The sequence below is a fragment of the Pristiophorus japonicus genome, unplaced genomic scaffold, assembly GCF_044704955.1.
Source record: "Pristiophorus japonicus isolate sPriJap1 unplaced genomic scaffold, sPriJap1.hap1 HAP1_SCAFFOLD_666, whole genome shotgun sequence".
Classification (NCBI taxonomy): Eukaryota; Metazoa; Chordata; class Chondrichthyes; family Pristiophoridae; genus Pristiophorus; species Pristiophorus japonicus.
In genome coordinates, this window is record NW_027254579.1 from 198,041 (window position 1) to 220,830 (window position 22,790).

A 22,790-nucleotide genomic window follows, 5' to 3' on the forward strand; every position below is an offset into this window, starting at 1 on the left:
CCCCAGTCCCTGCATCCTCCCCCAGCTGAAGTGCCTTACCCGAGTTTGTGCATCCTCCCCCAGCCGAAGTGCCTTTTCCGAATCCGTGCATCCTCCCACAACCAAAGTGCCTTACCCCAGTCCTCCACCCCCCTCCGTATCATAGACGGGGCATTGTGTACGGATTGTTAACAAGTTTATTGGGTATGAAGTGAATAGTGACAGTGTCCACTCCAACGATGTTCCTAAATTAAAAAGCGAAATAAAAATGTAGGACCTCAAAAGTAGTAATCTCAGGATTCCTACCAGTGCCACGTGCTAGTTAGAGTAGCAATCGCAGGATAGATCAGAGGAGTGGCTTGAGGCGTGGTGCAGAAGGGAGGGATTCAAATTCCTGGGGCATTGGAACTGGTTCTGGGGGAGGTGGGACCAGTACAAACCGGACGGTCTGCATCTGGGCAGGACCGGAACCAATGTCCTAGGGGGAGTGTTTGCTAGTGCTGTTGGGGAGGGGTTAAACTAATATGGCAGGGGGATGGGAACCTATGCAGGGAGACAGAGGGAAATAAAATGGAGGCAGAAGCAAACGATAGAAAGGAGAATAGTAAAAGTGGAGGGCAGAGAAACCCAAGGCAAAAAACAAAAAGGGCCACGTTACAGCAAAATTCTAAAGGGGCAAAGTGTGTTAAAAAGACAAGCCTGAAGGCTCTGTGCCTCAATGCGAGGAGTATTCGGAATAAGGTGGATGAATTAACTGCGCAGATAGCAGTTAATGGATACGATGTAATTGGCATCACAGAGACATGGCTCCAGGGTGACCAAGGCTGGGAACTCAACATCCAGGGGTATTCAATATTCAGGAAGGATAGACAGAAAGGAACAGGAGGCGGGGTAGCGTTACTGGTTAAAGAGGAAATTAATGCAATAGTAAGGAGGGACATTAGCTTGGATGATGTGGAATCGGTATGGGTGGAGCTACGGAATACTAAAGGGCAGAAAACGCTAGTGGGAGTTGTGTACAGGCCACCAAACAGTAGTAGTGAGATTGGGGGCAGCATCAAACAAGAAATAAGGGATGTGTGCAATAAAGGTACAGCAGTTATCATGGGTGACTTTAATCTACATATTGATTGGGCTAACCAAACTGGTAGCAATGCAGTGGAGGATTTCCTGGAGTGTATTAGGGATGGTTTTCCAGACCAATATGTCGAGGAACCAACTAGAGAGTTGGCCATCCTAGACTGGGTGATGTGTAATGAGAAGGGACTAATTAGCAATCTTGTTGTGCGAGGCCCCTTGGGGAAGAGTGACCATAATATGGTAGAATTCTTTATTAAGATGGAGAGTGACACAGTTAATTAGGGAACTAGGATCCTGAACTTAAGGAAAAGTAACTTCGATGGTATGAGACATGAATTGGCTAGAATAGACTGGCAAAGGATACTTAAAGGGTTGACGGTGGATAGGCAATGGCAAACATTTAAAGATCACATGGATGAACTTCAGCAATTGTACATCCCTGTCTGGAGTAAAAATAAAATGGCTCAACCGTGACTAACAAGGGAAATTAAGGATAGTGTTAAAACCAAGGAAGAGGCATATAAATTGGCCAGAAAAAGCAGCAAACCTGAGGACTGGGAGAAATTTAGAATTCAACAGAGGAGGACAAAGGGTTTAATTAAGAGGGGGATAATAGAGTATGAGAGGAAGCTTACCGGGAACATGAAAACTGTCTGCAAAAGCTTCTATAGATAAGTGAAGAGAAAAAGATTAGTGAAGACAAACGTAGGTCCCTTGCAGTCGGATTCAGGTGAATTTATAATGGGGAACAAAGAAATGGCAGACCAATTGAACCAATACTTCGGTTCTGTCTTCACGAAGGAAGACACAAATAACCTTCCGGATGTACTAGGGGACCGAGGGTCTAGTGAGAAGGAGGAACTGAAGGATATCCTTATTAGGCGGGAAATTGTGTTGGGGAAATTGATGGGATTGAAGGCCGATAAATCCCCGGGGCCTGATAGTCTACATCCCAGAGTACTTAAGGAAGTGGCCCTAGAAATAGTGGATGCATTGGTGATCATTTTCCAACAGTCTATTGACTCTGGATCGGTTCCTATGGACTGGAGGGTAGCTAATGGAACACCATTTTTTTTTTAAAAGGTGGGAGAGAAAACGGGTAATTATAGACCGGTTAGCCTGACATCAGTAGTGGGGAAAATGTTGGAATCAATTATTAAGGATGAAATAGCAGCGCATTTGGAAAGCAGTGACAGGATCGGTCCAAGTCAGCATGGATTTATGAAAGGGAAATCATGCTTGACAAATCTGGAATTTTTTGAGGATGTAACTAGTAGAGTGGACAAGGGAGAACCAGTGGATGTGGTGTCTTTGGACATTGAAAAGGGCTTTTGACAAGGTCCCACACAAGAGATTGGTGTGCAAAATCAAAGCGTATGGTATTGGGCGTAATGTACTGACGCGGATAGAGAACTGGTTGGCAGACAGGAAGCAGAGAGTCGGGATAAACGGGTCCTTTTCAGAATGGCAGGCAGTGACTAGTGGAGTGCCGCAGAGCTCAGTGCTGGGACCCCAGCTATTTACAATATATATTAACGATTTAGATGAAGGAATTGAGTGTAATATCTCCAAGTTTGCAGATGACACAAAACTGGGTGGCGGTGTGAGCTGTGAGGAGGACGCTAAGAGGCTGCAGGGTGACTTGGACAGGTTAGGTGAGTGGGCAAATGCATGGTAGATGGAGTATAATGTGGATAAATGTGAGGTTATCTATTTTGTGGGCAAAAACACGAAGGCAGAATATTATCTGAATGGCGGCAGATTAGGAAAAGGGGAGGTGCAACAAGACCTGGGTGTCATGGTTCATCAGTCATTGAAAGTGGGCATGCAGGTACAGCAGGCTGTGAAGGCGGCAAATGGTATGTTGGCCTTCATAGCTAGGGGATTTGAGTATAGGAGCAGGGAGGTCTTACTGCAGTCGTACAGGGCCTTGGTGAGGCCTCACCTGGAATATTGTGTTCAGTTTTGGTCTAATCTGAGGAAGGACGTTCTTGCTATTGAGGGAGTGCAGCAAAGGTTCACCAGACTGATTCCCAGGATGGCTGGACTGACATATGAGGAGAGACTGGATCGACTGGGCCTTTATACACTGGAGTTTAGAAGGATGAGAGGGGATCTCATCAAAACATATAAGATTCTGACTGGACGGGACAGGTTAGATGCAGGAAGAATGTTCCCGATGTTGGGGAAGTCCAGAACCAGAGGACAGTCTTAGGATAAGGGGTAAGCCAGTTAGGACTGAGATGAGGAAAAACTTCTTCACTCAGAGAGTTGTTAACCTGTGGAATTCCCTGCCGTAGAGAGTTGTTGATGCCAATTCATTGGATATATTCAAGAGGGAGTTTGATATGGCCCTTACGGCTAAAGGGATCACGGGGTATGGAGAGAAAGCAGGAACGGGGTACTGAGGGAATGATCAGCCATGATCTTATTGAATGGTGGTGCAGGCTCGAAGGGCCGGATGGCCTACTCCTCCACCTATTTTCTGTTTCTATGTTTGTAGGTAGTTGGAAGAACATGATCCCGTCTTCCTCCCACCCGTGTCTCCCACTCTCCCCCCACCCCCTGCCAGCCTCTCTTTCTCCCCGTGCAACCTCTCCCCCCCACCTCAGCCTCTCTCACTCCCCCCCAGTCTCTCTCTCTCTACCCCCGCAACCTCTACCCCTCTCCAGCCTCTCTCTCTCCTCCCCCCCCCAGTCTCTCTCTCTCCCCCAGCCCCGTCTCTCTCCCAGCCCCATCTCTCTCTCTCTCTCCCCCTTCCCCCAGTCTCTTTCTCTCCCCCACACCCCCCCAGACTCCCTCTCTCTCTCGTTTCCCCAGTCTCTCTCTTGCCCCCCAGCCTCTATCTCCCTTGCTAGCCTTACTCTTCACCCCCAGCCTCTATCTCCCCTCCAGCCTCCCCCAGTCTCTTTTCCCCCATCTCTATCTCCCCCCCAGTCTCTCTCCACCCCCAGTCTCTCACTCTCTTCCCCCCAGTCTATCTCTCCCCAGCCTCTCTCTACCCCCCCAGCCTCTTTTCCCCCCCTCCACAAGCGCCTCTCCTCCCCTCCCCACCCCGCCGTGTCTCTCTCCCCCAAGAGCCTCTCTCTCTACCCCTAGCCTTTCTCCCCCACCTCTCTCTCCTTCAGCCTGTTTCCCCCCCCCCAAGCACCTCCCTCCCCCATCGAGCCTCTCTCTCTCTACCACCCCACCAGCCTCTCTTTCTCCCCCTCCCCAGCATCTCACTCTCCCCACCCCCTGCAGTCTCTCTCTCTCTCTCCCTTCCCCCAGTCCCTCTCCCTTTGCCCCCCACCCAGCCTCTCTCTCTCACCCCCCTGCCCCCCAGCCTCTCTCTCTCCCCACCCCCTGACTCTCTCTCTCCCACCCCCCCCCCCCCCCCCAGACTCTCTCTCTCTCTCCACCGCCTCAGATTCTATATCTCTCTCTCCCCCCTCAACCCCCGGTCTCTCTCCCCCTCCCCCGCCATCTCTCTCTCTCTCTCCCCTCCCCCAGTCTCTCTCTCTCTCTCGCCCCCTCCCCCCAGTCTCTCTCCCTCTCCCTCCCCTCCAGTCTCTCTCCCTCTTCCTCCCCTCCAGTCTCTCTCCCTCCTTCCTCCCCCCAGTCTATCTCCCTCCTTCCTCCCCCCAGTCTCTCTCCCTCTTCCTCCCCCCAGTCTCTCTCTCTTCCCCCGCTCCCCCCCCAGCCTGTGTGTCTCTCTCTCTCCCCCCTCAGTCTCTCTTTCTCCACCCCGTCTCTCTCTCTCCCCCCGCCCCCAGTCTCTCTCTCTGCCCCCCCTCCAGTCTCTCTCTCTCTCTCCCCCCGCCCCAGTCTCTCTCTCTCTCTCTCCTTCTCCCCCCCGCAGTCTCTCTCTCTCCCCCCCCCCCCGCAGTCTCTCTCTCTCTCCTCCCCCCGCAGTCTCTCTCTCTTCCCCCCCCAGTCTCTCTCTCTCTCCCCCCCACAGTCTCTCTCTCTCCCCCCGACAAGTCTCTCTCTCCCCCCCACAGTCTCTCTCTCTCTCTCCCCCCCACAGTCTCTCTCTCTCCCCCCCAGTCTCTCTCTCTCTCTCCCCCCCCCCACAGTCTCTCTCTCCCCCCAGTCTCTCTCTCTCCCCCCCCAGTCTCTCTCTCTCCCCCCCAGTCTCTCTCTCTCCCCCCACAGTCTCTCTCTCTCCCCCCACAGTCTCTCTCTCTCCCCCCACAGTCTCTCTCTCTCCCCCCCACAGTCTCTCAGTCTCTCTCCCCCAGTCTCTCTCTCTCCCCTGCCCCCCCAGTCTCTCTCTCCCCCCCAGTCTCTCTCCCCTGTCCCCCAAGTCTCTCCCCCCCAGTCTCTTTCTACCCCCTCCCCCCCAGTCTCTCTCTTCCCCCCTCCAGTCTCTCTCTCCCCCCTCCCTCTCTATCTCTCCCTGCCCCGCCCCTCCCCCAGGCTCTCTCTCTCCCCCCACCCTCCCCCTCCCCCCCCAAGCGCTCTCTCTCTCTCTCCCCTCCCCCTCCCCCCACCCCACAAGCTTCTCTCTCTCCTCCGTCCCCCCACCCTCTCGCTCTAAGGGCCAGGCCAGCCGGGGGGCAGGGGTGGGGGGAGGAGTCGGAACCTCAGGTCCTGCTTCTCGGCACGAGGTGCATGAAATCATTGGGTCTGGGAAGAGGGTGGAGTTTGATGGGGCGGGGCTTGTCACCTGTCTGCCAAAAAAAAGTGCAGTGCATGTTTATGCTCCCACAGTATTATTGGGGAGGGAGTTCCAGGCTCGACAATGAGCGAAAGACAATATATTTCCAAGTCAGGATGGTGTGTGACTGGGAGGGGAACGTGGAGGTGGTGGTGTTCCCATGCGCCTGCTGCCCTTGTCCTTCTCGGCGGTAGAGGTCGTGGGTTTGGGAGGTGCTGCCGAAGAAGCCTTGGCGAGTTGCTGCAGTGCATCTTGTAGATGGTGCACACTGCAGCCAGGGGGCGCCGGTGGTGGAGGGAGTGAGTGTTGAAGGTGGGGGATGGGGGGCCAATCAAGTGGCTGCTTTGTCCTGGATGGTGTCGAGCTTCTCAAGTGTTGTTGGAGCTGCACCATCCAGGCAAGTGGAGAGTATTCCATCACACTCCTGACTTGTGCCCTGTAGATGGTGGAAAGGCTTTGGGGAGTCAGGAGGTGAGACACTCACCACAGAATACCCAGCCTCTGACCTGCTCTTGTAGTCACAGTATTTATGTGGCTGGTCCAATTAAATTATTAGAGACCATGAGGGTAATCTTTGTGTGGAGGCAAAAGACAGTTCTTAGTGAATACTTTGCGTCTGTTTTCACAAAGGAAAGGGGCAATGCAGATAATGCTATCGAGGAGAATGAAATTCTGGATGAAATAAACAGTGAGAGGGGAAGTATTAAGGGGTTTAGTAGCTTTGAAAGTAGTTACGTCCCCAGGCCTGGATGAAATGCATCCCAGGCTGTTGAGTGAAGTAAAAGAGGAAATAGCAGAGGCCTTGATCATCATTTTCCCATCCTCTTTGGACTTGGGCATGGTGCCGGAGGACTGCTAATAGAAACATAGAAAATAGGTGCAGGAGTAGGCCATTCGGCCCTTCGAGCCTGCACCGCCATTCAATGAGTTCATGGCTGAACATGAAACTTCAGTACCCCATTCCTGCTTTCTCGCCATACCCCTTGATCCCCCGAGTAGTAAGGACGACATCTAACTCCTTTTTGAATATATTTAGTGAATTGGCCTCAACTACTTTCTGTGGTAGAGAATTCCACAGGTTCACCACTCTCTGGGTGAAGAAGTTTCTCCTCATCTCGGTCCTAAATGGCTTACCCCTTATCCTTAGACTGTGGTACCCTTGTTTAAGAAGGGAGAAAGGGATAGGCTGAGTAATTACAGGCCTGTCAGCCTAACTTCAGTGGTGGGAAAATTATTGGAAAAAATCCTGAAAGACAGGATAAATCTACATTTGGAAAGGCAAGGATTAATTAGGGACAGTCAGCAGGGATTTGTTCAGGGAAGATCGTGTTTGACTAACCTGATTGAATTTTTCGAGGAGGTAACCAGGAGGGTCGATGAGGGTAGTGCATACGATGCAGTGTATATGGATTTTAGCAAAGCTTTTGATAAGGTACCACATGACAGACTGGTCACGAAGGTTAAAACTCATGAGATCCTGGGCAAAGTGGCAAGTTGGATCCAAAACTGGCTTAGAGGTAGGAAGCAAAAGATAATGGTTAATGGAATGCTGTCCAGGTCTTGCTGTACGTGGCACGGACTGCTCCATTATCTGAGGGGCTGTGAATGGAACTGAACACTGTGGAATCATCAGCGAACATCCCCACTTCTGACCTTATGATGGCGGGAAGGTCATTGGTGAAGATGGTTGGGTCTATTATTGAGGAATTCCTGCAGCGATGTCCTGGGACTGTGATGTTTGACCTCCAACCACCACAACCATCTTCCTTTGTGCTGGATCTGCCTCCAGCCAGTGGAGAGTTTTCCCCCAGATTCCCATTGACCAGTTTTACTGGGGCTCCTTGAGCCCACACTCGGTCAAATGCTGCCTTGATAGCGAGGACAGTCACTCTCACCTCACCTCTGGAATTCAGCTCTTTTGTCCATGTTTGGACCAAGGCTGTAATGAGGTCTGGAGCCCAGTGGTCCTGGCAGACCCAAACTGGGCATCGGTGAGCAGGTTATTGGTGAGTAAGTGCCGCTTGATAGCACTGTCGACAACACCTTCCATCACTTTGCTGATTATTGAGAGTAGACTGATGGGGCGGTAATTGGTCAGATTGGATGTGTCCTGCTTTTTGTGGACAGGACATACCTGGTTAATTTTCCACATTGTCGGATAGATGCCAGTGTTGTAGCTGTACTGGAACAGCTTGGCTAGAGGCACGGCTAGTTCTGGAGCACAAGTCTTCAGCACGACAGCCGGGTTGTTGTCGGGATCCATAGCCTTTGCTGTATCCAGTGCGCTCAGCCGTATCCTGATATCATGAGGAGTGAATCGAATTGGCTGAAGATTGGCTTCTGTGATAGTGGGGACCTCAGGAGGAGGCCGATATGGATCATCCACTCGGCACTGCTGGCTGAAGATGGTTGTAAACACATCAGCCTCGTCTGTTGCCTGGACTGGAAAGCTGTAGCTATGAGGAAAGATTGGATAGGCTGGGGTTCGTTTCTTTGGAACAGAGGTGGCGGAGGAGAGATTTAATTGAGGAGTATAAAATTATGAGAGGCCTAGATAGAGTGGATGGGAAGGACCTATTTCCCTGAACAGAGGTCAGTAACCAGGGGGCATGGATTTAAAGTAATTGGTAGAAGGATTAGAGGAGAAATGTTTTCATCATCATCATAAGCAGTCCCTCGAAATTGAGGAAGACTTGCTTCCACTCTCAAAGTGAGTTCTCAGGTGTCTGAACAGTCCAATACGGGAATTACAGTCTGTCACAGGTGGGACAGACAGTGGTTGAGGGAAGGGGAGGGTGGGACTGGTTTGCCGCACGCTCCTTCCGCTGCCTGCGCTTGGTTTCTGCATGCTCTCGGCGACGAGACTCGAGGTGCTCAGCGCCCTCCCGGATGCACTTCCTCCACTTAGGGCGGTCTTTGGCCAGGGACTCCCAGGTGTTGGTGGGGATGTTGCACTTTATCAGGGAGGCTTTGAGCGTGTCCTTGAAACGTTTCCTCTGCCCACCTGGGGCTCGCCTGCCGTGTAGGAGTTCCGAGTCGAGCGCTTGCTTATGGATTCTTGTGTCGGGCATGTGGACGATGTGGCCCGCCCAGCGGAGCTGGTCGAGTGTGGTCGGTGCTTCGATGCTGGGGATGTTGGCCTGATCGAGAACACTGACGTTGGTGCATCTGTCCTCCCAGGGGATTTGCACGATTTTGCGGAGGCACCATTGGTGGTATTTCTCCAGTGATTTGAGGTGTCTACTGTACATGGTCCATGTTTTTGAGCCATACGGGAGGGTGGATTTTAATACAGCCCTGTAGACCATGAGCTGGATGCCAGATTTGAGGGCTTGGTCTTCGAACACTCTCTTCCTCAGGCAGCCGAAGGCTGCACTGGAGGTGATGTTGGACTTCATCATCGATGTCTTGTCGTGGAAATGTCTTCACCCAGAGGGAGGTGGGGGGGAACTCACTGCCTGAAAGGATGGTAGAGGCAGAAACCCTCACCACATTTAAACAGTACTTGGATGTGCGCTTGAAGTGCCGTAACCTACAGGGCTACGGAACAAGAGCTGGAAAGTGGGATTAGGCTGGGTAGCTCTTTGTCGGCAGACGTGGACACGATGGGCCGAATGGCCTCCTTCCGTGCGGTAAATATCTATGATTGTATGGAGCTCCATAAACTTGAGTTCAACAAGTTACCTATGGCGGGGGTCTCTGGGTCACTTTGCTTCAAGCCCACTTCAGATAGTGTCAACTGTAAAATAAATCATCAAACCAAACATGCCCTCCATCGCCAGAGAAATTTTATTGGTGGAATTTCCGATTGTGTGGAAAAGAAGCAGGATAAGAAGCTTTGAAATCTATGATGGTGCATTGGAAACCTAATCCCAACACCCTGTTCTATAAACTGGTGCTCACTGGGCTCTCCCTCTCGGTTATACATCAACCTGCCAGATCTTGCAAATTGTTGGAAATTTCTCCAATGCACAACCATGATGTATTTTACACATGATTAAACACTCTGCCTTTCCTGCAACACTTCACACTATCGGGAGCAGCCAACACCAGCTCAGGTAACCACGGTCCCAGGACCAGACTGCTCTAGATCAGTCCCAGGGCTGTGTCAGTCACACGGACCTCCCAGTGGGACTAGGAGACCCCTGGGCTGTGTCAGCCACACGGACCGTTGGGTCACACGGGTGTCAGAGAGATTCCGTGTGGTGCAGGTCCTGTGCGGCCCGGGTTTGGCTGAGCCGCCTCTCTCCCAAACTTAGCCCGGCATTCAACCCCTCTCCCCCACAGGGGAAGTTACCCACCTACACCCCCCCCAACACAGGGGCAGTTACCCCTTTCCCCCCACAGGAGCAGTTACCCTCCTACCCCCCACAGGGGCAGTTACCCCTTCCCCCCCCCACAGGAGCAGTTACCCTCCTACCCCCCACAGGGGCAGTTACCCCTTCCCCCCCCACAGGAGCAGTTACCCCTTCCCCCCCACAGGAGCAGTTACCCTCCTACCCCCCACAGGGGCAGTTACCCTCCTACCCCCACAGGGGCAGTTACCCTCCTACCCCCCGCCCCCCACCACGGAGGGGCGTGTGTCTGCCCGCTTGCGTCCATTTATACATTTTTCCATGTTATACAGATTCCTCCACCACCCCCACCGAGACAAAGGGAGCCGCAGGAAGAAGACAGGGAGGGGGTCAGGAAATGGGGGAGGAGGAGAGGGGGAGGGGTGTGTGGTCGGGGGGGGTGTGGTGGGGGGTGTGTGGTCGGAGGGGGGGTTGTGGGTGGGGGAGGTGGTCGGTGGGGGGGGAGGTGGTCGGTGGGGGGGGGTGCAGCTGGGCCTGGAGAACCCGCAGAATGGGGCAGAATCCCAGTACCTCGCCCAGGGAGGCCTCCGGCTGGCAGCGGAAGTTCTGGAGGGAGAGGAGCCGCAGCTGAGGGCCTAGGCGGGACAGAACCGGCATCACCTCGCCCAACGGCCTGCCGCACAGCCCGGAACATTCCAGCGTCAGGTGGGTCAGCTTCCCCCAGGAGGTGAGGTGCGCCAGGTCAGTCAGTCCGTCGTCGCGCACAATGATGGCTTCTACCACCTGTGTGCAGGTGGAGGTGAGGAGGGCGAGGTTGTGGTCCAAGGCGACGTCCAGTCGTCTCAGGCCCAGGGTGCTCCGATCGACCCCGGCTCCGGCCCACGACCTGGGCCCTGACCGTACCACCTCAGCCAGCGAGGGGAACCCGCAGGACTGGAGAAACTGCTGGCCGCTCCCAAAGTGCTGTCCGTGGATCAGAGTCAGTGCTTCCGCCAGGAAGGTGTGAGCGACACACTCCAACCTGGGCAGGGCGAGGAGCAGGAAGGCCACAGTGACCGCCTGGTGTGTCACTTCACTGGGGCACAGGGCCACCCGCTCGGTCAGGAGCCGCCGCAGCTGGAGAACGGTGAAGGTAGCTCGGCTCTGATCGTACACCAGGTGCAGTAGGCCCCTGGGAGTCACTTCCTTGCACTGAGACACATCCAGCTCCCGCAGCTCACCGCATCTCCCCCCGATGGCCGACAGCACCCGGCTGTTGCACTGGGTGCCCAACAGGCACAGCTTGCGAAGGCGAGGCAGGCATCCAATCAGGTCGGCCAGGATTGCAGACTGGATCCTGCTGCACCCGTACAGGTCCAAGGAGGTCAGACCCTGGGGAGAGACACAGAGGTCAGACCCTGGGGAGACACACAGAGAGAGGTCAGACCCTGGGGAGAGACACAGAGGTCAGACCCTGGGGTCACACACAGAGAGAGGTCAGACCCTGGGGAGAGACACAGAGGGAGTGTAGACCCTGGGGAGACACACAGAGAGAGGTCAGACCCTGGGGAGAGACACAGAGGGAGGTTAGACCCTGGGGAGAGACACAGAGGGAGGTTAGACCATGGGGAGACACACAGAGAGAGGTCAGACCCTGGGGAGAGACACAGAGGTCAGACCCTGGGGAGAGACACAGAGGTCAGACCCTGGGGTCACACACAGAGAGAGGTCAGACCCTGGGGAGACACAGAGGGAGGTTAGACCCTGGGAGACACACAGAGGTCAGACCCTGGGGAGACACACAGAGGGAGGTTAGACCCTGAGGAGACACACAGAGGGAGGTTAGACCCTGGGGAGACACACAGAGGGAGGTTAGACCCTGGGGAGACACACAGAGGGAGGTTAGACCCTGGGGAGACACACAGAGGGAGGTTAGACCCTGGGGAGTCACACAGAGGTCAGACCCTGGGGAGACACACAGAGGTCAGACCCTGGGGAGACACACAGAGGGAGGTTAGACCCTGGGGAGACACACATAGGGAGGTTAGACCCTGGGGAGACACACAGAGGGAGGTTAGACCCTGGGGAGACACACAGAGGGAGGTTAGACCCTGGGGAGACACACAGAGGGAGGTTAGACCCTGGGGAGACACACAGAGGGAGGTTAGACCCTGGGGAGACACACAGAGGGAGGTTAGACCTTGGGGAGACACACAGAGGGAGGTTAGACCCTGGGGAGACACACAGAGGGAGGTTAGACCCTGGGGAGACACACAGAGGGAGGTTAGACCCTGGGGAGACACACAGAGGGAGGTTAGACCCTGGGGAGACACACAGAGGGAGGTTAGACCCTGGGGAGACAGAGGGAGGTTAGACCCTGGGGAGAGACACAGATGGAGGTTAGACCCTGAGGAGACACACAGAGGTTCGACCCTGGGGAGAGACACAGAGGGAGGTTAGACCCTGGGGAGACACACAGAGGTTCGACCCTGGGGAGAGACACAGAGGGAGGTCAGACCCTGGGGAGAGACACAGAGGGAGGTTAGACCCTGGGGAGATACACAGAGGTTTGACCCTGGGGACACACACAGAGGGAGGTTAGACCCTGGGAGAACACAGAGGTTCGACCCTGGGGAGAGACACAGAGGGAGGTTAGACCCTGGGGAGACACACAGAGGTTTGACCCTGGGGAGAGACACAGAGGGAGGTTAGACCCTGGGGAGACACACAGAGAGAGGTCAGACCCTGGGGAGAGACACAGAGGGAGGTTAGACCCTGGGGAGAGACACAGAGGGAGGTTAGACCATGGGGAGACACACAGAGAGAGGTCAGACCCTGGGGAGAGACACAGAGGTCAGACCCTGGGGAGAGACACAGAGGTCAGACCCTGGGGTCACACACAGAGAGAGGTCAGACCCTGGGGAGACACAGAGGGAGGTTAGACCCTGGGGAGACACACAGAGGTCAGACCCTGGGGAGACACACAGAGGGAGGTTAGACCCTGAGGAGACACACAGAGGGAGGTTAGACCCTGGGGAGACACACAGAGGGAGGTTAGACCCTGGGGAGACACACAGAGGGAGGTTAGACCCTGGGGAGACACACAGAGGGAGGTTAGACCCTGGGGAGTCACACAGAGGTCAGACCCTGGGGAGACACACAGAGGTCAGACCCTGGGGAGACACACAGAGGGAGGTTAGACCCTGGGGAGACACACATAAGGAGGTTAGACCCTGGGGAGACACACAGAGGGAGGTTAGACCCTGGGGAGACACACAGAGGGAGGTTAGACCCTGGGGAGACACACAGAGGGAGGTTAGACCCTGGGGAGACACACAGAGGGAGGTTAGACCCTGGGGAGACACACAGAGGGAGGTTAGACCCTGGGGAGACACACAGAGGGAGGTTAGACCCTGGGGAGACACACAGAGGGAGGTTAGACCCTGGGGAGACACACAGAGGGAGGTTAGACCCTGGGGAGACACACAGAGGGAGGTTAGACCCTGGGGAGACACACAGAGGGAGGTTAGACCCTGGGGAGACAGAGGGAGGTTAGACCCTGGGGAGAGACACAGATGGAGGTTAGACCCTGAGGAGACACACAGAGGTTCGACCCTGGGGAGAGACACAGAGGGAGGTTAGACCCTGGGGAGACACACAGAGGTTCGACCCTGGGGAGAGACACAGAGGGAGGTCAGACCCTGGGGAGAGACACAGAGGGAGGTTAGACCCTGGGGAGATACACAGAGGTTTGACCCTGGGGACACACACAGAGGGAGGTTAGACCCTGGGAGAACACAGAGGTTCGACCCTGGGGAGAGACACAGAGGGAGGTTAGACCCTGGGGAGACACACAGAGGTTTGACCCTGGGGAGAGACACAGAGGGAGGTTAGACCCTGGGGAGACACACAGAGGTTTGACCCTGGGGTCACACACAGAGGGAGGTTAGACCCTGGGGAGAGACACAGAGGTTTGACCCTGGGGTCACACACAGAGGGAGGTTAGACCCTGGGGAGAGACACAGAGGGAGGTCAGACCCTGGGGTCACACACAGAGGGAGGTTAGACCCTGGGGAGAGACACAGAGGGAGGTCAGACCCTGGGGTCACACACAGAGGGAGGTCAGACCCTGGGGAGAGACACAGAGGGAGGTCAGACCCTGGGGAGAGACACAGAGGGAGGTCAGACCCTGGGGTCACACACAGAGGGAGGTTAGACCCTTGGGAGAGACACAGAGGGAGGTCAGACCCTGGGGTCACACACAGAGGGAGGTCAGACCCTGGGGAGAGACACAGAGGGAGGTCAGACCCTGGGGAGAGACACAGAGGGAGGTCAGACCCTGGGGTCACACACAGAGGGAGGTTAGACCCTGGGGAGAGACACAGAGGGAGGTCAGACCCTGGGGTCACACACAGAGGGAGGTCAGACCCTGGGGAGAGACACAGAGGGAGGTCAGACCCTGGGGAGAGACACAGAGGGAGGTCAGACCCTGGGGTCACACACAGAGGGAGGTTAGACCCTGGGGAGACACACAGAGGGAGGTTAGACCCTGGGGTCACACACAGAGGGAGGTCAGACCCTGGGGTCACACACAGAGAGAGGTTAGACCCTGGGGTCACACACAGAGAGAGGTTAGACCCTGGGGAGAGACACATAGGGAGGTTAGACCCTGGGGTCACACACAGAGAGAGGTTAGACCCTGGGGAGAGACACAAAGGGAGGTCAGACCCTGGGGTCACACACAGAGAGAGGTTAGACTCTGGGGAGAGACACAGAGGTTCGACCCTGGGGTCACACACAGAGAGAGGTCAGACCCTGGGGAGAGACACAGAGGTTCGACCCTGGGGTCACACACAGAGAGAGGTCAGACCCTGGGGAGAGACACAGAGGGAGGTTAGACCCTGGGGTCACACACAGGGGGAGGTCAGACTCTGGGGTCACACACAGAGGGAGGTCAGACCCGGGGGGGTGGAGGTGGGGGCAGGGGAACAAAAGGGACAGAGACATGTTCATATATTGAGGGGGGAGTCCCACCACCGGCACAGTATGGGCATTGCCCCCTCCCCCAATCCCCCCCACCATCACAACCCCTCCCCAGCCACCTATTGACATTACCGCGACCCCCCCCGCCCACTCCCTCCACACAGAGCACGGGAGACCAGCATCTGAGGGCCGACAAGAGAATGGGGTCGGGAATGAGAGGAAACGCAGACAGCCCTAGTGGGGTTTGGGGTCCTACCTGGTTTCTAAGCTTCAGCTAATAAATGAACCACTTTATGAAGGTATATAATGTAGTCACTATAACAGACACATCTCTTAGCACTGGACAAAACTGGTTTTCACCTGGAAAAGGGGGTGGGGTCAGAGTTAGTAAAGGATTGCACACAATGCTAGAATGCAAGAATGTGCTGGGGGTTGTATTGAGATAGAACCCATGTGGCTCCACTAATGTAACCCCACTTTTTACAAAAGGAGGGAGAGAGAAAGCGGGTAATTATAGACCGGTTAGATGACATCGGTAGTGGGGAAAATGTTGGAATCAATTATTAAGGATGAAATAGCAGCGCATTTGGAAAGCAGTGACAGGATCGGTCCAAGTCAGCATGGATTTATGAAAGGGAAATCCTGCTTGACAAATCTTCTGGAATTTTTTGAGGATGTAACTAGCAGAGTAGACAAGGGAGAACCAGTGGATATGGTGTATTTGGACTCAAAAGGCTTTTGACAAGGTCCCACACAAGAGATTAGTGTGCAAAATTAAATCACATGATATTGAGGGTCATGTATTAACGTGGATAGAGAACTGGTTGGCAGACAGGAAGCAGAGAGTTGGGATAAACGGGTCCTTTTCAGAATGGCAGGCAGTGACTAGTGGAGTGCCGCAGGGCTCAGTGCTGGGACCCCAGCTCTTTACAATATACATTAATGATTTACACGAAGGAATTGAATGTAATATCTGTTGTGTATCTATAAAGCATGCACTCCCATGTTCTGCCACCAGGTAGCTCAATCCTTGAAGTCCCAAGGGATCCCAGCATCCCTTGGGAGCACTGTATATAAGCCGGCCCCCTAAGGCCTGTTACTCACTCTGGAGTGTCTTATTAAAGACTGAGGTCACTGTTACTTTAACCTCCCTGTGTGCAGCCTCATCTGTGTTAGGAACACAACTGGCGACGAGTACACAAATCCAACGCAAGGATGCAGAAAACTGTGGGCATCCTGGAGAAGTTCTCGGAGGGTGAGGACTGGGAAGCCAATGTCAAATGGCTAGACCAGTACTTTGTAGCCAACGAGCTGGACGGAGAAGGAAGCGCTGCAAAAAGGAGAGCGGTCCTCCTCACAGTCTGCGGGGCACCGACCTACAGCCTCATGAAGAATCTTCTGGCTCCGGTGAAACCCACAGAAAAGTCATATGAGGAGCTGTGTACACTGGTTCAGGAGCATCTTAACCCGAGGGAGAGCGTGCCGATGGCGAGGTATCGGTTCTACATGTGCCAGCGATCTGAAGGTCAGGAAGTGGCGAGCTACGTCGCCGAGCTAAGGCGACTTGCAGGACAATGTGAGTTTGATGGCTACCTGGAGCAAATGCTCAGAGACTTTCTTGTACTGGGCATTGGCCACGAGACCATCCTACGAAAACTTTTGACTGTAGAAACACCGACCCTCAGTAACGCCATTGTGATAGCACAGGCGTTTATGTCCACCGGTGATAACACCAAACAAATCTCTCAGCACACAAGTGCTAGCAATATTCATAAATGAACTGGAACTGTGTTTGCGAGCAGAAATGTACAGGGCAGCAACCACGAGTCTGCAACTGCCAGCAGGCCTCAGGTGACCCAGATGACTCAGAGTCCCCAACAAAGGATGAATGCAAGGCAGTTCACACCTTGTTGGTGTTGTGGAGGCCTCCATTCAGCCTATTCATGCCGCTTCAAAGGGTATGTTTGCAAGAGCTGCGGAACAATGGGGCACCTCCAACGAGCTTGCAAATGAACTGCAAGCTCTGCAAAACCTGCTAACCACCACGTGGCAGAGGAAGATCGGTCCATGGTGGATCAAAGCAATTTCGAGCCTCAGAGAGAGGAGGCAGATGCTGAAGTACACGGGGTGCACACATTTTTGACGAAATGTCCACCTATAATGCTAAATGTAAAATTGAATGGCTTACCCGTAGCCATGGAACTGGACACTGGTGCTAGCCAATCCATCATGAGTAAAAAGATGTTTGAGAGACTGTGGTGCAACAAGGCATTCAGACCAGCCCTGAGCCCCAACCACACGAAACTGAGAATGTACACCAAAGAGCTCATCACTGTCCTGGGCAGCGCCATGGTCAAGGTCACCTACGAGGACACGCTGCACGAACTGCCACTCTGGATTGTCCCGGGCGATGGTCCCACACTGCTTGGAAGGAGCTGGCTGGGCAAAATCTGCTAAAACTGGGATGACATCCGAACGCTATCACATGCCGATGAGGCCTCATGTACCCAGGTTCTTAACAAATTTCCTTCCCTTTTTGAGCCAGGCATTGGAAACTTTTCCAGGACGAAGGTGTGGATCTACTTGGTCCCAGAGGCACGACTCATTCACCACAAGGCGCGAGCGGTACCTCACATGATGAGGGAGAGAGTGGAAATCGAGCTGGACAGGCTGCAACACGAGGGCATCATCTCCCCAGTGGAATTCAGCGAGTGGGCCAGTCCGATTGTTCCAGTATTCAAAAGTGATGGCACAATCAGGATTTGCGGCGATTATAAAGTAACTATTAATCGTTTCTCGCTACAGGACCAATACCCACTACGTAAGGCAGACGACCTATTTGCGACGCTGGCAGGAGGCAAGATGTTCACCAAGCTCGACCTGACTTCGGCCTACATGACGCAGAAGCTGGAGGAGTCTTCGAAGGGCCTCACCTGCATCAACACGCACAAGGGACTGTTCACCAACAACAGATGCCCATTTGGAATTCGGTCGGCTAGCGATCTTCCAGAGAAACATGGAGAGCCTACTCAAGTCGGTACCACACATGGTGGTCTTTCAGGACGACATATTGGTCACGGGTCGGGACACCGCCGAGCACCTACAAAACTTGGAGGAGGTCCTCCAGCGACTGGATCGCGTAGGGCTGCAGCTGAAGAGGTCGAAATGCCTCTTCAAGGCAACAGAAGTGGAGTTTTTGGGAAGAAAGATCGTGGCGGACGCCATTCGGCCCACAGACATCAAGACAGAGGTTATCAGGAACGCGCCCAGGCCACAGAACGTCACGGGGACTCCAACTATTTTGGTAACTTCCTACCGGGGTTAAGCACCCTCTTAGAGCCCTTACATGTATAATTGTGCAAAGGTGAGAATTGGGTATGGGGAAAAAAAACAAGTAATTGCTTTTGAGAAAGCCAGAAACATTTTATGCTCCAACAAGCTGCTTGTATTGTATAACCCATGTAAAAGACTTGTGCTAGCATGTGATGCATTGTCGTACGGAGTCGGGTGTGTATTACAACAAGCTAACGTTGCGGGGAAGATGCAACCTGTCGCCTTTGCCTCCAGGAGCTTGTCTAAGGCCGAGAGGGCCTACAGCATGATTGAGAAAGAGGCATTAGCGTGTGTGTTCGGGGTAAAGAAAATGCATCAGTACCTGTTTGGCCTCAAATTTGAGCTGGAAACTGATCACAAGCCCCTCACATTCCTGTTCGCTGAAAACAAGGGGATAAATACTAATGCCTCAGCCCGCATACAAAGGTGGGCACTCGCGCTATCAGTGTATAACTATACCATCCGCCACAGGCCAGGCACCGAGAACTGTGCGGATGCTCTCAGTCGGCTACCATTGCCCACCACGGGGGTGGAAATGGCGCAGCCTGCAAACTTGTTGATGGTGGCGCAGCCCGCAGACTTGTTGATGGTCATGGATAGCGTTTGAAAATGATAAATCACCTGTCACGGCCCGCCAGATTAGGACTTGGACCAGCCAAGATCCTCTGCTGCCCCTAGTAAAAAACTGTGTACTGCATGAGAGCTGGGCCAGTACCCCCGTTGAAATGCAAGAGCTAATCAAGCCGTTCCAGTGGCGAAAGGACGAGCTGTCCATTCAGGCAGACTGCCTGTTGTGGGGTAACCACGTAGTGCTACCCAAAAAGGGCAGGGAGACGTTCATCTCGGATCTCCACAGCACACACCCGGGTATAGTAATGATGAAAGCGATAGCCAGATCCCACGTGTGGTGGCCCGGTATCGACTCTGACTTAGAGTCCTGTGTATGACAATGCAGCGTGTGTGCTCAGTTGAGCAACATGCCCAGAGAGGCACCACTAAGTTTGTGGTCCTGGCCCTCCAGACCATGGTCGAGGATCCATGTCGACTATGCGGACCCGTTTCTCGGTAAAATGTTCCTGGTGGTGGTGGTTGCTTTTTCAAAATGGATTGAATGTGAAATAATGTCGGGAAGCACTGCCACCGTCACCATTGAAAGCCTGAGGGCCATGTTTGCCACCCACGGCCTGCCTGACATACTGGTCAGTGACAACGGGCCATGTTTCACCAGTGCCGAATTTAAAGAATTCATGACCCACAATGGGATCAAACTTGTCACCTCGGCCCCGTTTAAACCAGCCTCCAATGGGCAGGCAGAGCGGGTAGTATAAACCATCAAACAGAGCCTTAAACAAGTCACAGAAGTCTCACTCCAAACCCGCCTGTCCCGAGTACTGCTCAGTTACCGCACGAGACCCCACTCGCTCACAGGGGTGTCCCCGGCTGAGCTACTTATGAAAAGAACACTTAAAACCAGACTCTCGCTGGTTCACCCCAACCTGCATGATCAGGTAGAGAGCAGGCGGCAGCAACAAAATGTAAACGATGGTTACGCCACTGTGTCACGGGAAATTGATCTGAATGACCCTGTGTATGTGCTAAACTATGGACATGGTCCCAAGTGAATCGCAGGCACGGTGATAGCTAAAGAAGGGAGTAGGGTGTTTGTAGTCAAACTAGACAATGGACAAATTTGCAGAAAGCCACTGGACCAAACGAGGCTGCAGTTCACAGACTGCCCTGAACAACCCACAGCAGACACCACCTTTTTCGAACCCACAGCACACACCCAAAGGATCAACAACACCACGCCGGACCAGGAAATCGAACCCATCACGCCCAACAGCCCAGCAAGGCCAGGCTCACCCAGCAGCCCTGCAGGGCCAACAACATGCCAGCCCAGCGAGGGCACAGCCAACACACCTGAACAGACATTTGTACCGAGGCGGTCCACCAGGGAAAGAAAGGCTCCCGACCGCCTCACCTTGTAAATAGTTTTCACTTTGACTTTGGGGCAGAGTGATGTTGTGTATCTGTAAAGCATGCACTCCCATGTTCCGCCACCAGGGAGCGCATCCCCTGAAGTCCCAAGGGATCCCAGCATCCCTTGGGAGCACTGTAAATAAGCCGGCCCCTAAGGCCTGTTCCTCACTCTGGAGTGTCTTATTAAAGACTGAGGTCACTGTTACTTTAACCTCCCTGTGTGCAGCCTCATCTGTGTAAGGAACACAATAATATCTCCTAGTTTGCAGGTGACACTAAGCTGGGTGGCGGTGTGAGCTGTGAGGAGGATGCTAAGAGGCTATAGGGTGACTTGCACAGGTTAGGTGAATGGGCAAATGCATGGCAGATGCAATATAATGTGGATAAATGTGAGGTTATCTACTTTGGTGGCAAAAACAGGAAGGCAGATTATTATCTGAATGGTGACAGATTAGGAAAAGGGGAGGTGCAACGAGACCTGGGTGTCATGGTACATCAGTCATTGAAGGTTAGCATGCAGGTACAGCAGGCGGTAAAGAAGGCACATGGTATGTTGGCCTTCATAGCGAGGGGATTTGAGTATAGGAACAGGGAGGTCTTACTGCAGTTGTACAGGGCCTTGGTGAGGCTTCACCTGGAATATTGTGTTCAGTTTTGGTCTCCTAATCTGAGGAAGGACATTCTTGCTATTGAGGGAGTGAAGCGAAAGTTCACCAGATTGATTCCCGGGATGGCGGGACTGACATATGAAGAAAGACTGGATCGACTAGGCTTATATTCACTGGAATTTAGAAGAATGAGGGGGATCTCATAGAAATATATAATATTCTGATGGGATTGGACAGGATAGATGCAGGAAGAATGTTCCCAATGTTGGGGAAGTCCAGAACAAGGGGTCACAGTCTAAGGATAAGGGGTAAGCCATTTAGGACCGAGATGAGGAGAAACTTCTTCACTCAGAGAGTGGTGAACCTGTGGAATTCTCTACCACAGAAAGTTGTTGATGCGAGTTAATTAAGTATATTCAAGAGGGAGTTAGATGTGGCCCTTATGGCTAAAGGGATCAAGGGGTATGGAGAGAAAGCAGGAATGGGGTACTGAAGTTGAATGATCAGCCATGATCTTATTGAATGGTGGTGCAGGCTCGAAGGGTCGAATGGCCTACTCCTGCACCTACTTTGTGTGTTTCTATGGATACACAAACACCACCTTTCACACTAGTGCCTCTGACATGTCTTCCTTTTTCCTCAACCGAGGATTCCCCTCCGCCGTGGGTAACATGGCCCTCGACCGTGTCCGTTCTATTTCCCGCACCTCTGCTCTCACCCCTTCCCCTCCCTCTCAGAACCATGACAGGGTTCCCCTTGTCCTCACCTTTCACACCACCAGCCTCCACGTTCAACGGATCATCCTCCGCCATTTCCACCACCCCCAGCGTGATCCCACCACCAATCACATCTTCCCCTCCCCTCCCCCTCAGCATTCCGAAGGGACCGCTCCCTCCGCGACACCCCGGTCCATTCCAGTCACCCCCAGCACCCCCTCTCCTTCCCACGGTACCTTCCTGTGCAAACGCAGGAGATGCAACACCTGCCCCTTTTACCCCCTCCCTTCCCACGGTACCTTCCTGTGCAAACGCAGGAGATGCAACACCTGCCCCTTTTACCCCCTCCCTTCCCACTGTCCAGGGCCCCAAACATCCCTTCCAGGTGAAACAGCGATTTACTTGTACTACTTTCAATGTAGTATACTGTATTCGCTGCTCACGATGCGGTCTCCTCTACATTGGGGAGACCAAGCGTAGATTGGGTGACCACTTTGCGGAGCACCTCCGTTCAGTCGTAAATGTGACCCTGAGCTTCCGGTCGCCTGTCACTTTAATTCTCCACTCCACTCTCACTCTGACCTCTCCGTCCTCGGCCTCCTACACTGTTCCAATGGAGCTCAACGCAAGCTCGAGGAACAGCATCTCATCTTTCGTTTAGGCACTTTACAGCCGTCTGGTCTCAACATGGAGTTCAACAATTTCAGAGTGTAACCGCTGATAATCTTTGGTGAACGATCAGCTCCCCCCCTCAGAGCCTGTTTCTTTCTTTCTCCGTGTCTCTAATGGCAGCTGCTCATTATCCCACCATTCACACCCGATCTTGACTCATGTTTTTGTAACTCCTGCTATTACCATTTGAATTTGGCCCATCATACCTTTTGTCTCTAATTTCTCCTGTCTTCCACCTATCACAGAGCTTCCCTCGTGTCCTTCCTTCCCCTCCCCCTATCAGTGCTGGTTAAGAGTCTGTTCTTTCCGAACACTCTCCAGTTCTGACCAAGGGTCATCGGCCAGAAACGTTAACTCTGCTTCCTCTCCATAGATGCTGCCCGACCCGCTGAGATTTCCAGGATTTTCTGTTTTAATTCCATATGGATAGAGTTAAGAAACAGGAAGGCAAATGATGCATTTCTCAAGCGTGAATCACAGGCCACCAAACCTGGAGATGAGACCAAGAGAGAAATGTGCAGAC

General features: G+C 53.5%; 1 protein-coding gene across 1 annotated transcript in view; it reads right to left on the reverse strand.

Moving 5' to 3' along the window:
• Positions 1-22,790, reverse strand: part of LOC139255986 (uncharacterized) — a 69,050-nt gene that overhangs the window by 2,687 nt on the left and 43,573 nt on the right. Inside the window, exon 3 of the mRNA XM_070874070.1 lies at positions 10,567-11,367. Within this exon, the coding sequence (XP_070730171.1) occupies positions 10,567-11,367 (801 nt within the window). The remainder of the gene's footprint in view (positions 1-10,566; positions 11,368-22,790) is intronic.